General features: G+C 33.7%; 2 protein-coding genes across 17 annotated transcripts in view; one reads left to right on the top strand and one right to left on the bottom strand.

The window, feature by feature from the left end:
- Nucleotides 1-3,323, top strand: part of XRCC3 (X-ray repair cross complementing 3) — a 12,156-nt gene extending 8,833 nt beyond the window's left edge. For 3 of the 4 annotated variants that reach the window (XM_081933941.1, XM_081933943.1, XM_081933940.1), the window contains one exon: nucleotides 25-3,323. In XM_081933941.1, coding sequence (XP_081790067.1) covers nucleotides 25-274 — 250 coding nt within the window. In that variant the 3' untranslated portion in view covers nucleotides 275-3,323. Of the gene's footprint in view, nucleotides 1-10 lie in introns of all 4 variants that reach the window. The other variant, XM_081933942.1, reaches the window with a different exon arrangement.
- KLC1 (kinesin light chain 1) overlaps nucleotides 1-17,903 on the bottom strand; it is a 49,315-nt gene that overhangs the window by 3,373 nt on the left and 28,039 nt on the right. For 3 of the 13 annotated variants that reach the window (XM_081933930.1, XM_081933931.1, XM_081933924.1), the window contains exons 14-17: nucleotides 15,480-15,598; nucleotides 10,964-11,030; nucleotides 10,581-10,673; nucleotides 3,467-8,388 (exon numbers count right to left, since the gene is read on the bottom strand). In XM_081933930.1, the coding sequence (XP_081790056.1) occupies nucleotides 8,323-8,388; nucleotides 10,581-10,673; nucleotides 10,964-11,030; nucleotides 15,480-15,598 (345 nt within the window). In that variant the 3' untranslated portion in view covers nucleotides 3,467-8,322. The other 10 variants (XM_081933935.1, XM_081933933.1, XM_081933925.1 and 7 more) reach the window with 7 other exon arrangements.

Raw genomic sequence — 17,903 nt, forward strand, 5'->3', positions numbered from 1 at the left:
ATAATTGCAGGCTTTGTGTTTCAGCTGTTCAGCCAGGACTGTTGTTCCAGCACTGGGAATAACTTGGTCTAATCAGCTGTTGATGAGATTGATGGTGTGTCGTACTGTAAACCAAGCACTGACTGGTGGAGAAACACTGTATAGTAAAAGTGAACTCCGAATGTTAAGAATTATTTTTGCGCCTCATTTGCCGCAGCATTTTTGCTATTATACTGTAAATCTGGAAGGTGTAAAAGGAGTTGGGAAAATCAGTCATGATTATGAAGAAACGTAAAGCAGTATTTTTTTAACCATTTTCAATATAAAATGGAGCTGATATATTTAAAAATCCTCAATCTGGTCCTGTGATTATCATCCTATTTATCTATTGCATTATCCTGTCTGCTCAGCAAAGTGCTTGCTCAGTAGAATGCTTGTATTATTTGATCTGGATTGTGCTCTCAGAATGATCGCAAACAATAATTTGAACTCCAGTTTAAACTACAAAAATAGAACAACAAAACTTCAGTTTATAAAAGAATCCACTTTAGCAGCACAAAACAAATATATCACAAACATCTGATAAAATAAGTTTGAACTGAAAAACCTTTGAAGGTTAAACTGTATTTCTAGAAAGGAAATTCTTTGCTGTCAGCAATTACATTTATGTGTATTTAACACAGGATTACCACGCTACAATGACAGTGCTTAGGCTGAAATAATAACTTAAGAGATCCATTTAAATGTGCTGCACTCTTTTAAAGTCAGGGTAGACTATTAATGGTGTGATGCAGCTTACTAGGATGGCTGGGAAATTCTTTTCCTGAGGATATTTAGTTGGGTCCCGTTTACCTTTAAGAGGACAAAGATGAAAATGTCTTTTTAACTCTTTTGCTCTTCTCTTTTAACTTATGAAGAAATATTTATATTCTGCTTGTGCACTAAATGTACATATAGGTAACTTCCATTGCAGTCTCTACACTGGAAAAATAATTTCATTTTCTAAATTTCTAAAAATAAAAAATATAAAAATACACAAGAACCCCAAGAGATGAAACTTACTAGATAAGGTCCTCATGTACCATTGGGGGGGAAAGATAATAAGACTTAAATGTTCATATTTATTTACTATTTATTTAAAGGATTTGTGTGGCTGTCCCTAACAATTCTCGGGAGCTTAGACATGACTAATTTTTTTTAAAATCTTTCACAGTAGAGGTTAATTAAGGCCAAATCCCAACTGATTCAAAGTCATTTCAGAATGATCCTATCCAGCATTGGCTCAGTGCCTGGGAGAAAAACAACTTGTCAAGGTCTTATGGAAAGCCAACAGAGTTGGGATAATCAAAATCTGATGGGAATGAAATTCCATAGGACTGATGATGTAACATAGAAGACAAACTTTCTAAATCCTGATAGATGACACTATTTCATTAGGAAAGACTTGAAATATCCATACATACCCATTGGATTTCATCGAATGAGCAGAGACAGTCTGCTGCTTAAACTTCACTTATTCTCATATCATTGTCAAGTATTGTGCCTATATACGATACCTATGTTTGTTATACACTTTCTCCAACATCATATTTTGGTAGATGTTTTTCCTAAATGCTGTAATTGATTTCTGCGGTTGCTTGAAGAAGCTTCTCAATGCAATTTATGGAAGATTAAATGGAGAGTATTCCTTCACTTTGTATTTTGTGTCTAGAAATATTTTATTATACTGTATTTAAACAAAGATTCTCATTATCAGAGGAAGTCCTGTTCAAATAATATTTAGCCTAGTTGATCTTATTAAAACATCTTCAGATCACAAAGTGTTGGTTAGCATATTGCATGCTTTCTAGTAAATTATTAACACACAGCAGCTTCTTATGGCCACACTTTATTGAAGGATAATACATCCTAAACTCTTTATTTGTCCAAAGTATTTGCCCTGCCAATAAATTTTCTCTGTAGGAATAGTACATGAGACTTTTTTCTTTCCTAATAATTTATACACTGTTAATTAAGCTTTTGTTTAAGCTTAAAGCTTTTAAGTTTTTGTTAATACCATGTAGCAATTTGCATGTACTTTAAATCATGTTTAAGACCGTAAAAATGATTATCGAAAAGTCAGGTAAATACTAAAATAGATGATAATAATAACATTTTAACATACTGTGAACAAATGTTGAATACCGCAGCAACAATGGAGAATCTTAGATTTTCGTTTATACTGAATCTTTTTTAAATTATGTCAAAAATATCTGGAAAATATCTGGTGGGAGTGTTTTGCCTCCATCATGACTCAAAGCATTAAGTGATACAACTTTTATTGGATTCCATTTTAAACAGACTGCAGAACTCAATTATTTTACTAAAAAAATGTAGATTACCATTTGGTTAAATAATTAAAGATGAAGGTTATTTAAGTTTACAATGCAAACATTCAGCTTTCCTAATATAAACTATGTTTACTTACTTTACAGGCTGATTAAAAGTTGAGTATATATTTAGAATTTTTTCAAAATAATAAAATACACTTGACTTTGGCTGGATTGTTTTCCTGTAAATATTTAATTCCGTGTCTCATCATGTTCTCTTAAGTTTCTAGCTAACTAGAAATACTACATAACAACTTCACAGAACAATGACCTGAAGTTCAAATTAAACAAAAACATGTCATTGTCTCCAATGCAATATTCTTCAGGGTATTTAAGACAATACCATCCTCTCCCAATTTAATGATATTTTTAAGGACAAAACTTTGTTCTCTATGGAGAAACAGGCAGCATTACTCAAGACTGTACATTTGTAGGATAAATTTCTTTCATAAATTCCCCAAACGTTCCTCTGAAATGTGAATCAGTACACAATAATCTTGACACAAGTTGTTTTTTAGGTACACAGAAGTTGGCGTAGAGAATTATGCAAAGTAATGGATTGGATATAGCAGCATATCATGTATATACAGCAATGGGGTGGAATTACAAAAATTGTTTGAAAGAACAAGGAGACAATATTCTTTGAACGTAGTTATTTTCTAAGAATGTTTTAAGATGTTGGGACTTCAACTCCCAGAATTCATAGCTGGTTGCTATGTTGTAACTCATGATGGCCATAAAGTGAACCCCCACTTTTAACAGTCCTTTTTGGTGACAGTTGTTAAGCAAATGCAGTGATTCTTATGGTTCACTACAGGTGTGGTTTTGCCAAAACCCAGAAGTAAATGCTGGTTTTCACAAAATTTTGTAAAACTTGATCACAGAACACTGCAAATGGCTGTAAAGATGGCCTGGTTTTGAGTGTGCAAAGTGCAGTCCTCTGGCTGTTGGGGGAGCACACTTTTGGAACTTCAAACTTGGATTGAAGTACACACACACCCTCTTCTCGGTGTGTTGGAACGTCCAATGGTTGCTAAGCAACCAGTGTTGACTAACTGTAAACATTTCACGCACAGAACATTTCCGTCCCTTTAATAAAGAAATCACATTTATGTAGCTCTGTTTGATTCTTTATTTTTACACTTTGAGAGTAACAAGAAAGCTTTAAAAATGAAACAAATACTTCACAACTCTGTAACAGATTAAAACAAAACAAAAGAGACACCATGCTATACATTTCTGAAGAAAGTCTGCTTCTTTAGCCTAAGGCAAATGTTTTTGCAGTAACATCCATTTAAGAATCAAAATAGATTAAAGAAATTGTTGTGGCAAATTGGAAATATGTTGTTCCAATTAAAAAAACCAAACTTTATAACTTTTAAAAGAGCCAATTTTTTAGTTTTGCAGATAAATTGATGGTGCATTATTTCTTCCTGTAAGAATAAAATTACTCAGTTGTTTTAAAGAGTAAATGCAATTTTTTAAAATAAAATATGTAGAATCAAATCTAAGAGATTGATTTAGACTGTTTCCATTTTAATATTTTCCAGTGTTAAAACTGTACTATGAATTTTGCCCCATTAACGCCCTTTCCTGCCACAGTTGTTAAGTGAATCACTGCAGTTGTTAAGTTAGTAAAAGGGTTGTTAAATGAATCTGGCTTCCCCATTGACTTTGTTTGCCAGAAGGTCGCAAAAGGTCACATGACCCTGGGACACTACAACTGGCATAAATGTGAGTCAGTTGCCACGAGTCTGAATTTTGATCACATGACAATGCCGTTGTAACTTCGAACTGTCATTAAATGAACTTTTGTAAGCCAAGGACTACCTATACAATTTATTTCCTTTTTTTAAACTGCTACTTTGTTGATTTTTTCTCTGATTATGGTATCTTTAAGTGCTCTTAAGCTATTTTTGAATTACTCTCATTTCAGCAGTTTAGCTGAATATCTATACAATAGCCCCATCAGTGCTGCCATACATAAAGTGCACAGATGAAATGCCATTAGTTACATCCAGTTTTGCGGTAAGTCATACATACAGGGTACAAAAACTATTTAATTTACTATTTGAAGAAAAAGAACTGCACATTGATAATTACACATGAATTAAGAGTTACATTCATGTGTTTTTAAAAGTAACATTTTTCTGATTTAATTTTGAGATATACAATAATGAAATAAAGTTTCATATTTTTAAAAGGGAATATTCATAACTTCAGCAAAATATAAACATGTTCTGGTAAAATATTTTTTACATGAATTTATGTTACAAGTATGTATTTTGTACTTCAGCAGATTTCATAGTAGCAGAGTTCAGTGGGAAAATTGACCTTGTTAACAAATTGGTGTATTTCAACATTGTAAACAAATTCAATAAAACACTACACAATCTGTTTCAGAAATATATATAATAAAAATACTTAATTTTCCATAATCAGTGGAATTACTAGTGTAACACAAAACATCTTTTAGCCATCTGATTTAACATTGTTAAATCTAAAAAGCATTCCTGCTTGCAAAGAGGGATATCTGTAGTAAACATCTGAATCGTTTTCCATGAAGCATTTTCTTGAAACCAGAGGCTACTAATGCCAATTTTTCATATACATATGAATAACTACTGAATCAAGGCAAGTATTTTAGATCACCATGGTAACAGAATAACAGTTATTCTTCAGAGTTAGAACTTGGAGGTCTTCTAGTCCAACCCCAATGTTTCTTTCAAAGACTTGTCTTGGGGCTAACTATATTCTTGAGCATCCTAAATAGATATAGGAACCTATTAAAGATGTAGCTTAAGTAAACTATATTTAATATTGCAACTTATTTTATAAGACAAATAAAATTGTGACAGGTAGTAATGAACAGTATTACCTAAGAAAATGTATAATGTAATGGGCAATTTAGATTATCGCCATCACTTATACTATTTTAAAATTAAAGAGAAAAAAATCTATCTGTTGCTGCCAAGACATTTAATGTGCAGTTGTCAGATAGATTAATATTGCAATTGAGCTTTCAATTCACTGCTGTTTTACCACAGAGTTGTGAGAAATGGCAATCTTCCTAACAGGAAGAATCCACATAGCTATTTCTCATGTTCCTTTCCCTTTGTTTCACTTGGACACCTCAAACTTATTTTTCAGTTTACTGTTATGAGGTCTAAAAGGGATTCACTGACAGATGTGGACTTAATTGGATGGCCCTGTTGTTTCCACGGATACATTTCTAAGACAGGATTAAATCATTTATTATGAAGAAGCGTACTTGGTAGGGAAGGCATCGTGCTTTAGAGATTATACAAAACACAGATTGTTGCTTAAGCTACTTCTGAGAGTGGACAAAACCCTTTATAATAGGTTTTGCTGGTGAGGACTCAGTTCTTCAAATAGGTACAACAGATGTACAAAGAAAAGTTATTTCTGCACCAAATACAAGATTCTAATGAAATGAATGTTATGTGATTTATTTTTCCACAATACTCACTTAAATTAGTGAAAGGCTGAACTGTTGGTATCATGAACTAGAAATATATGGTAACTGTTTATGTAACATTGCAGAAGATATACTATATTCATAATTTCCTCAATAATATATCAGTGGAGTGATAGCTTATCACAGCATGGCCCAGCCATAGATTTGTGTATATCCACTTTTCTAATCAAATGTACTGAGTAAACTGCTTCAAAGAAAAGTATCAGGTAAATATTTTCTGTCATTTCTTATTCACAGATAGATCCATAATAAGCAAGGCAGGATAGTTAGATGACTAAGAACCAAGTTCAGCACAGTCATACAGATTAGCCACAAATATGTATTGCCCATGTGAGTATATTAATATTTTAGGTCAATTCTCTTATTCATAATACATAGCATACTAGATTTTCCTTCTAAAAATAGATATTCCTATGATTTCCAGAATTTTAAGTCTAAATGACCTGAGAATTCTGAGAATTTATTTCATCTCATCTGGAGGACATAAAGTAACAGTATTCATAAATTCTACTGGACAGATCAAAATTTTAGTCCCACCAAATGAAGAGACAGCTGTTATGGTTCATTCCTTTAAGCATACTACTATACTTTGTTATAAGATCAAAACAAGATGGCATTAAAGGGCTGCCCCCTTCACCTTTTTGGCAGCATATATTTTCAACTTTCATTTAAGCTGCATGCATTCAAGAGGTAATTTTAGAACAATATAAAGCTAAATATGAATATTCATTTGAAAAAATGTTATTAAACACAAAGGACAATGTAACTCACAACCATGTTACCTTACAAAACATTTTATTTATGCATCTTTTTCTCCTTAAGAAAATAAAAATGGAAACCTTGTTAAAAACAAGGGAGACTAGTATTATTTTAATAACCTAACCATTTTATTCCAAAGAGCTTTAAATTTTATGCTCTTATTCTCAAAAATATATTGAATAAGGCATATTTATAGTCCACTTTGAATAACAGACTGAAATTGTATTAAAATATACCACCAATGTAATGTAAAGCCTTTTCAGACAGGAATGCCAAATACAATAACATAAAAATGGAGTCATTGTATCTTACTTCAGCTTTTTGGTTTCTTTATATTTGCTTTCCAAAGTCAGTTCAGAATTTTAGAATTTAACTAAGATGGTTAAGAACAATATAACCAACTCCATTGTGAATCAGCAAGTATAATTCACCGAGATTTACAAATGAATTATGCAATGTTCTCACAAAACCTCTACATAGTCAGCAGCATTGACCAGATCTCACTTTTCATTTAAAGACTGGACTGATGTAGCTTAACCACAAATCTTGTTATATGTATTTTTTTTAAAACTAGAATACATTCCGTTTAGTGCTTTAACCTCTGCAGTTCACATTAACATTGATTGTACTGCAAGAAATTAACAAAATTAATTTAGCTTGGTTATTCCTACTGGCCAGAGATGTAATTTTCTTGGTATACAATCATGACTTGCACACATTTCCTAGTTCCTGCTTGCAAATAACAGTATTGCAAAATGGAAAAAGATAAAACATCCTTTTTTATCTAGTCCCCTGAGAAGAGAAAAACGATTCAATGGAGGATTCAATGGAAGATTGTAAAAGTTGCCACTAATAGGCTTTTTTTATCCTGACAAATTTCTTATGAGACCCTCTTGCAAGCCACAACTTCACAGTAAAGTACTTATTTTTTCCTCTTTTTCACTCCAAACTGAAATAGAAGTCAGATTCAAGAGGTAGTAAGCACTTATAATTCTGGACTGAGAAAAAAGGAGTGTTTTGTGGGATTAAAATCAAAAGACTGAAAACCCAATGGATTTAGCTTATTCTGCTTTTCTCTTCCACGTTAAAGTAAACTGCACCACTTTCATTAATTTTTAAACTAAAGATAGCCACAATTAATTGGATATTGTCATTTTCAAGAGGTGTCAAAGTTATTCCATTCCAATTAACCGGTATCTTGCATTCCTGATTTAAACCCCGAATGTCATAAACTACATGACAATTTTTGTATCTGTAATCTATAATGTGTACAAAGTCCTTATTCCTTACAGCAATGAACTTAATGTAAATCTCATTCTAGCAAATGCATACATAGTTAATAATGGATGCTCCTGTAACAGTTTTAAAACAGTACGTTGAGGAAAGCTTTTGCATTTTTTGTACTTCAGTTCTTTTTTCTATTTTGTGGGCATATTTTTCTCTGCTTATGAATACTGCTATACAGCTATCTGTAACACAACTCCAAATTGCTAGTAACAATACAATAAACTCAGCATGCTTCAGAAAGAAGCTAATTGCTAACTCTAGGATTCTTTAAAATGCCAGTTATTTTAAGAGAGCCTAGAAATAGTCCATTCTGTTATGTCTTTAACCTAGAAAGTGCTAAAAAGATCATAATGGGGACCCCCAAAACCTGTGAATCTCAGTGCTTCATGATTCATACGAACATTTTTAGCTAGCATCTGTTCCAGAACCTCAGTGGGCCAAATCAGTGTGACTGACACTCTTAGCTCTTGAATCTGTCAGACAATTAGTTCGTCCCTGCATAGGAAAGAGAACAGAAAGAGTTTATATACAGTTCTAAACTGTGCAGTCATTTAAAAATACAAACGCCAAATAAACAAAATGCATGGTAATCCAAAATAAAAAGAAAGACTGGTACTGTTTACCTAAAATTAGTTTTAGGATCTTAACTGAATTTCAAGATTATTCAGCCCACTTTCAATTAATAGATAGGCTTTATTCCAACATGCAACAAGAGCATTTCATAGCTTTATCAGTACCTGATTCAGTTCCTTAAAGAGGAATCCCAAAAGCTCCTAATTAAAATATCTTTGTCTGCCACAAGTATAAAACTGGAAACATTTGCTTCTGTTCTCGAACTGTGGCTATCTGAAGAACACATGTTCAGTCAAATCATTCTTTATTAGACAAAGTAGCCAATTGTACTATCAGATTTTTTTTATCATGCTTGTTTTAAGAAGTGAGCAATTAAAAAGAATGTGTTTCTAAGATAGCATGTGCGCATGAAAGATCTTCAGAACTGTTTTTTCAGAACTTAAGATATCTTGGTAGTTTTAAAAAATCCTAAATTCTATGGTTTGTATGATAACATTGACTAATAAAGAGTTCTGCTACAGGATACTGAATTCATAAAAATATAGCAACTTCAGCAAACAAGAAAAAATGCAATGTTGCATCCTGAAAATGCTAACAGCTATGATTATTTGTAATATAAAATGCACACCAAATATATTTATATTATAAAAATAGAACCATTTTACATTTTTTTTCATATCCATGCTATTTAAATATTTAGCCTTACAACCGTATTAAGACAAATGTCTCAAAAACTGAGATTTGTCCCTCCAAACTTTATCCCTCCAACTATTTTACCTTTATTAACCCTTGTTATTATATTCCACAAGATGTTGGCAGCATTTATAAATAGTTCCATTTTTAAAACTGAAGTTCTCAATTGCTTTGGGTATTTTATTTTGGGCTTTATACAAATGCAGGAATATTTCAGACAACTGGAACTACCCATGTATAGATTTTTACTCTCCTGGTGTTACACATTAGTATTGAAACATCTGCTACATTGTTAACTATGTTAGTTGAAATTATAAGGTTAGTTAACAGCCACAACATAATACTGGTCATTTAAACAAGACTACTAAATCAAACATGACAAATATTAAGACATGTGAAGGAGAGTCTTCATGCAGACATTATTAAAATGTGACTCAGTTAATGTTTTAAGATCTCATTTTCCCCCATGAAAGATTGTAGCCCTATCCAATGATTTTCATCAGCAAGTACTATGTAGAAATTGAACTTTGAAAAAACAATCCTTATAAAAAGTATTGGTTGGATTTTTGCCAGTGTAAATCTTCCTGTAATTAATCAGGGGCACAATTTATTTTTATTTATCGCTCCTTGGGACAAATTAAAGTTACTCTAGAGAGTAAACCAAGCTCTGAGTAGCCTCTGACTTTAGCAAAAGCTGGCAAATAGGAAAAGCCACACAGAATTCCATCCACTGTTAATTGCCTTCTAGACTTAACTCTCCAATTTACACAACTGTGAAACTGCTGCGGATTGACACTTAAGTGCATCAGTATGCTGGATGTTGTTCAGATATATTTTAATCCTAATCAGTGTGACACTAAACTCCAATAGCCACTTAAAATGCCTGGACAATGAAGGTAACCTTGCAAACTTCAGAAAATGTTAATATAAAGCAGTCAACAACTGTCTGCTTTCCCTTGATAAACAAGGTGGAAGACAAGGATTGTTCTGGAAAAGCATTTTGATGATTTTGAAAAACCATGATATGGTAAAATAGTACAAAAAGGATGGGGACTTGATCATCAATGAATTTATGTGCAATTTCTAATGCCTTTAACATACTACAAGCCACTACAGAATAACACTGTCCATACATAAGACAATAAAGATAATACAATGTCTGCTACCTGAAAGTATTTATAAATAGCATACAGACACCTCTCACAACTCTATTAGCCTCTGCTTCCCTATTATGGGAAAGATCATATAAGATATGTCGTCGTCGTCCCCCATATAGTCAATTATCTTTATCATAGTCTCCAGATAGCTTCATTCATACAACATTTATGACTTACTCTCTTCACCACAAAAAAAGCATACATAAGACAGATGCAAGAAATGCAAATCCACAACCCAAGAAGACATGTTCAATTACACAACACCTGATTGTAGTCTGAACTGCATGGTTCTGTCACCTCATTTGCTATCTGTATGAAAGACTTATTGTTTCTATTGACAACACTGGAATTCGTGCCCTAAAATATTCAGAGAATAGAAAGAGCAATGAATTAGCAGCAGTCAACAGTATATAAAAGGGTAAAACTGCAAATGTTGATGGCCATTTTAAATAAAGTTGTTGGGCCTACATACTAGAAGCTTTGAAATAGATTGTTGCAGTGTTGTGACATAAAACTAGGAATGAAACACTATCAAACTTAGTTCCATGTCTGAGTTTGAGTTCTGATATGCCCAAATTCATCATTTTACCTATTTTAAGCCCTGCCAGTAACGTCTAGTTGCATAAGAATATTATAGGGCTTCTTACTTGAAAATGATCTTCAGTTGTTTTGCCACCCACGTTAAGAATATTCATTGAACTGGCACGCTTCATGCTGGACAGTGAACATGCAATGATAAACCAATCAGAAGAGCTGAAAATGGAAAGCTCTGAATACACAAAACATATAACATGAAATAACTCCTACACTAATAACACTATTATGGCTGAAAGAAATACAATTTAGTATACACACATTTTCCTATATTTATCACAAAAGATCATAAAATTTAAGATTAAAAAATTAAAGTACCATTTTACTAATTATTAAATTCTTTTTACTGGTCAATCCCAGAGCTTCTAAAACTCAAATGGTATCATGCTGTTTTAAAGTATTACTTTAAAGGTAGATATAATACTGCCGGTATCTACCTTTAAAAAAAAAATCCTTTAGTTAAAAATATGTCATTCATTCTTGATAACTGAATGGACAAACAATAGCCCATCTTGACTTGTCCCTTAATAGCTTTAATTTAAATTAAATAATTTAAATTATTAGTTTTTAGAGATTCTCTTTTCTGGAGATAGTTTCTCTGATCTGGATTGCAGATCAGATCAGATTGAGGGGTTGTCAAAATTCTGCCTTAATATTCTAACATTAACCAACTGAAATCCACAATCTGCAGAGATTTGACATCAAATCTTACTGTATTAAAAAACATAATCAACTTTTAAGATCCAGAGGATGTTATTATCGTCATCATATTTAGCCGTAACAATGCATATAAAACCTTGTAGTATTTCCATGGTATATTCCAAGATTTATTGAACAATTATCCTTACATTGAATTACAACTTTTAATAATTTGAGGGCTTCTAAAATTTTAGCGGACTTAATTAAAAGATTTAAAACAAAGTAGCATAATACACAAGTTACTATTTTTCTGAACTCTTGGTGTGCTCAGCACAGCAAACATTTGCATTAACTTTAAATAAAGTAAAGGTAGGCAAAATCTGGACAGATGCCAGCTAGGATTCTTATGAACCTTTAAGATCTAAAACCGTAAAGTTGGGTGACTAATTAAACTTGGATGTTTTGGGATGAAAACATTGAGACAGCTGGCTATTACTACCCAGTCAGTTTACGTTACTCACTTGATAAGTCATAAAATAAGGGATTTTTAATGGGAAATTTGCAACAGTTTATTCCCTGCACTGGCAAGGTCAGATTATGGTGGCTGAAATTACTTGGTTTTATAGATTTGTGTTGTGAGTAAAGCAAGTGCATATCAATAGAGAGGAACACTGTATCTTTTGGCACAGATTAGCCAAAAGACAGTCCCAGCAACATATATACATATAAATTTATTATAAACTAAGGTATACAAAACAAGAAATATTTACACTGTATTAGTGCCAACCATAACAATATATTTCTGCATATCCAAGAACTTCATTGCATGCAGGTGTTATCAACATAAAGTAGTAAGTCATGCAATATTTAAGTAGTAAAGTAAGTCATGCAATATATATATATATCCACAGATGACACTGAAACATTAAATAATCAATTTTTTTAAAATTAACTTCATACCCAGGGTGATATAAATTTAATTGTTCTGGAATACAAGTATTAGTGTAGTATATGGTGGGAAATCTTTAGCAAGACAAAATCTGATTTTTATGTGTTTCAAAATTTACTTCTGCATTAGAATCTGGAACCAGGTCATGATACTATTATTCTTGCAGCACAATTCCTTCAAGTACAAATCAATAAAATACGGGGGGGGGGGAATCCTGAGTATTTTAACTAATATCAGCACTAGATAGCCCACTAAAGACAGAACTGTGTAAACATGAGTGCGTAGAGGCTGAGACTGGAAAGGAGGACATTAGCATCAAGAGGCCTACCGGTTAATTTAGAGAGGTAGGAGGAAGAAGACTAGAATGTTATCTTATGGCTATAGAGTACAGATATACACAGTCTGTGACTTCTTTGCATTGCACTGGAAAATCACTGTTTATGGCTTCTTGTCTTAATAAAAAATTAAATCTAGCCAATCTGATCTGAGCATATTCTGCCCAGTGGAGGCTAGAACTGAATAAAGAAAAACCTGTTATTTACTGCTGAGTGTTAATTTGTTTTCCTTAAGCATGTTCAATAAACCATTGGCCCCAAGTTCTAAGTTGGAGGTAAGTAGTGGTGTAGATTGTTCTATTAAAAAAAAAAACAAATCCAACCCGCGCTGGCCAGCTGAGTTCACCTTTTTAAAAGTTATTTTTCGCCTTCCCCAGGCTCCAGAGGCTTTATAAGAGCCTGGGGAGGGCGAAAAGAGCCCCCCTCGCCCCCCCCCAGAGGCTTCAGGGACCATCCGGAGGCTTCCCCGAAGCCTTCGGAACACTTAAAACCACCCTCCGAGCAAACCAGAAGTGACTTCCGGGTTGCTCGGAGGGTCGTTTTAAGTGTTCCGAAGGCTTCAGGGAAGCCTCCGGACGGTCCCTGAAGCCTCTGGAGGGCCTCCGGGGGGGTGGGGGGGCTCTTTTCACCCTCCCCAGGTTCCTATAAAGTCTCTGGAGCCTGGGGAGGGCGAAAAAAGCATGTAAAAATGGGGGGGTCGCGCGTTGTGCGCGCATGCGCACTGGGGGGGTCGCGCATTGCATTATGGGTGCGGCACACCCACACACGACCCCCCTGCGCTCCCCCCATTTGTGGCACGCGAGCCAAAAAAGGTTCGTCATCGCTGAGTTAGAGGTTAAACTATACAACAGTTTGTATTGAATGAAAATAGGTTGGAATCTTGTTATTCTTCTATTTGGACAAATTCCCACTTGCAAGAGCATTCAAGATGTCCTACATGTTTTGAACCTATGGATTTATGATTCACAAACAGCAGTTTTCCAAGAGTGTAAGCCTCTTAAGACAGGCTGTCAAAAGCAGTTTGTGATACTGCTCTGAGACCTGCTATTTTGAATCTAAAAATCATCATGGCCGTTTATATAAATAATGCACTTCGGGAAGCAATAAAAATAGTGAAGTATTTTTTTTTTATTTGTAAACCAAACTTTCTTTAAAAGTAATGAAAGTTTATGCTAATGCAACATTTTAAAGCAATATAAAAGACCTGTAAAGTGTATACACATTTTAAAGTTGTTTTTTACTCAAAGACAAAGAGAAAAGCTGGTCTTAGAAGGAAACATGTTCTTGAAAGAAACAAAAGGTTCATTTAAGTATAGTTTAAGGAAAGAAGTAGGTGGCTTTGGAAATATTTTGCTATTATTTATTGACTGAAAATCTAGTAGTTCAGAGAAAAAGTATCCCCCAAAAGTTTAATTGCCTTATCAATAACCAAAATACTGAAATATTCCAAACTAGAAAGTGACAGAAATAGAAAAGATTATGGGATAAAGGCCCTGATGGTTACAGACAAAGCTAAAAGATAATCACAACCAGAAGCAACTATGTTTACTGTAGCAAAAAAAGAATCGCATCTGATCAAGATGCTTTCCTTGTTAAAAGAAAGACTTTCCTTTCCTTTATTATTCTTATCTATTTTTCAAAGCACCATAGGTAGAAATAGATTGGTTTCTATATTTTCAACAAGGATTGTCTCCACTGTTCTTACTGAAAATGGTATTGCATAACGTCTCGTAACAGTTAATAATACTTTCATGTAATGAAATCGGTAACAGTTTATTTCCTTAGACCTGGAAACAACCTATAGACCTATATCTCTAACAGTGTGTGTGTGTGTGTGTGTGTGTGTGTGTGTGTGTGTGTGTGTGTAGAAAAAGAGGGGGAAGGGAGAGAGAGAGAACGAGGGAGAACGAGAACATATCTATATACATTTGGAATGAATAACAAAGTTATTCCTATTTTTACAAAAAACAAATTCAAACCATAAGATTCATAAGGAAGAATGAGTATAATTTCAAAAAGAGCCCTGATGATATTGGTACCAAGTATATATTTTATTCATTACAAGGACTGGATAAAGAATTTCAGTCCATTTTAATATAACAATAGTTTATTTGCAGGAATTCTAGACAAGTAGATGAAACAGCTTTTATTAATAAGTGAGAATTGAAAAAAATGTTACATGTTTACATGTTTATTAAATGTAAACAGGTACCCAATTAAATAGATCTGTACAGATTCAATAACCTAGTTTAATTAGATATTATATATACGGTAAATGAAATCTTAATAACTTTTTCAGAATAAATTAAAAGGCTCGTATTTCCTTATTAAGGAGAACCTGCTGAAATTCCAGCCAAGTGCATTAGTCATTCTATGTAGGATGACAGAGCAGTCAATTCTTGAACTAGTCATTTATATCATGTCAACATTTTTACAAAGCCATAATACTGTTTACAATCAAATTAAGAACAAACTTTTTACAACTGTTTATGACCAACTTTCAACATACTCTGTACTGCAGTTTTGGAGAACTGCTTCCGGATTAAACTCTGGTGCATTCGCACAGCAGATAAACCCATTACACAGCAGGATAGGCTTAGGCATAATTCAATTCCTATGTGTTGCAACACATCTAGAAATAATTACCCAGGACTTTCTCGTGAACTGCCTCCCTTCAGTTTTCTAACCAGCTTCTCACTGCTGCGTCTAATTGAAGCACGAAGTTTGCTAAAGGAACCACTGCGTTTTAATGATCCAGTGCCATCCTGAAAAAAATGAGCATGTTTAAGACCACAGACTCATTCATCCTTTATCAGAGTTTAATGATCACAACTAAACACCAATTGGTTATGTTCTGCTGTCATTGAAATTATAAGCAAGTATCATTGAAGTTATAAGCAAGTTATAAGCAAGTATATAAGCAAGATTTAACAAAAAGTTATTCTTAATAGATAGAGTGGGTAATCTTCAAGATCACTTTGAACCCTTAATTCTAAGAATCTGTGATAATGGCTCTGAGATGAACAGATTAAAAATAAGCACACAGCATATTATCTATCAGGGGTGCATCACTTTAACTTAACCATGATGACAAGTTATGCAAGAATTACAATTCTCATACATTTCAATGAAACAAGTTTTGGTAGATAGTTTTAATAAGATAAAATGATTTAATTATCTGAACAGTTAATTGCTCATTTCCACTAAAGTTAAATGGACATGTATCAAAACAGTATAGGTAAAGGCAATTCCTTGCACAATAGCCAACATTTCTATTAGCAGCACAGACATCTAACCCACTACATGGTTCTATGAAAACCATGATGCAGTAATAAGAATACAACAAAAGCCCACCACCAAGCAGTAGCATTATAATAACAACTGAGTGAGCAAGATTTTATTGAGGCTCAATCTCATTTGGCTTATACGTAGCAAGCAGATATTAAGAACAGAAGCATATGAGAGCACAAAACATTTTAAGGTCTTGCACTTTTAACCTTAACAGTATTCTAGAAAGTTAAGATGCAAGGCCATAATTTTACAGTAATATATTTGGTGACATGTTATTTCATTTCCCCGAAGACCAATTTACATGGTGAAATATTTGTTAACTTTATTCTCTAAGTAACTTGTTTATGCTTTATTTCAAGTTACTAATATCTTGCTGTTTTTGGAAAATAAATCTTTCCATACACAAAAGTTTAGAAAGTACTACGCAGAAGACAGAGACAGACGTCAGTTGGACTGAGTTTATTAGACAAATACACAAAGTCACCCATCACCAAGATTAGTAGAGAAAAGCGTAATTGCATTTTCACATGAATACTAAACAGCACTGCTACTTCTGAATAAGCATTAAGTCAAGACATCTATATTGATGTTAAACCCTGTTATAAGTCTAAATACAATGTAAGCATGTGCCTTACAATTTGAGTTTTTTTTAACTAATTACTTTGTCAACGTAACCTCCATGCCATTTTAATTTCTTGTGTAATAGCTTAAACTATCTTTCATTATAGTGAAACATCTACTTATGAATTTTCATTCTTAGTTTTGTTAACTCATCTGTTACACAGCAATGGATATTAAGACTACATTCTAGAAGACTACATATCTGGCAAAGCGACACATATACAAGAGAAAGAGGATCCCTGTCCCAAATGTAAGAGACACCAGCACTGAAGAAGTGGCCATTTTTACAGGAAGTAGAGCTGTGACAAAGATCTTAAGGGATTGCTAAATACACAGCAGTCAGTAGTGGAGAGAAGTTAGAGCTTGAAGATGGTGTACGCCCGTCATGCAGGAGACAGTATTAGAGTCAGAAAAGGCATCTAGGCCTGTCGGACAGAAATGGAGAGAGAAAAAGCTGAATGAAACTGTTGTGGAGAAAGTTCAACAGTTTTCAGTTTCAAGCTTGTTAATACTTGTTAACAGTATTTCTAGGTCACATAATTATGTGAATTGCTCTGTCTATATACTTAGCAGAGAGGGGGGAAATTGAGTATTTTTAAAATGAAAATAAAAGCCTTTAAGCAGGCCTTTGCCTTCTTTTGCAAAATTCTTAGTGTTCACATGCTGAAAGAATCAGAATCATCCTGTGAGTATAACAAATATAATTGAGAATATATAGATTTTATAGCCAATGAATGTCCATTAAAAATACACATTAGCCAAATTCAAAAGGGACCAAAAAACATCAAAAAAGACCCCAGAACAAGGTAGAATAATTTAGTTTTTAGATATTATGAACAATACCAATGGGAATAAATGTGCTCATAATAAATGCATCAATATTCCAAAACTTAATTATACTGTTAAAATAGCAACGCAATGAACAACGCAATACTGTAACACCTCTCCTGCGCGAGCTGCACTGGCTACCTGTGGTTTTTCGGGTGCGTTTCAAGGTGCTGATTACCATCTTTAAAGCGCTCCATGGCACGGGACCTAGTTACTTGCGGGATCGCATCCTCCCACATACATCCCTGCGGCCAATTCGCTCACACAGGGAGGGACTTCTCCTGGTGCCGTCCACTAGGCAATGCCAACGGGCGACACCAAGGAGTAGGG

This window comes from Natrix helvetica (assembly GCF_964273705.1).
Source record: "Natrix helvetica genome assembly, chromosome: 1".
Lineage (NCBI taxonomy): Eukaryota > Metazoa > Chordata > Lepidosauria > Squamata > Natricidae > Natrix > Natrix helvetica.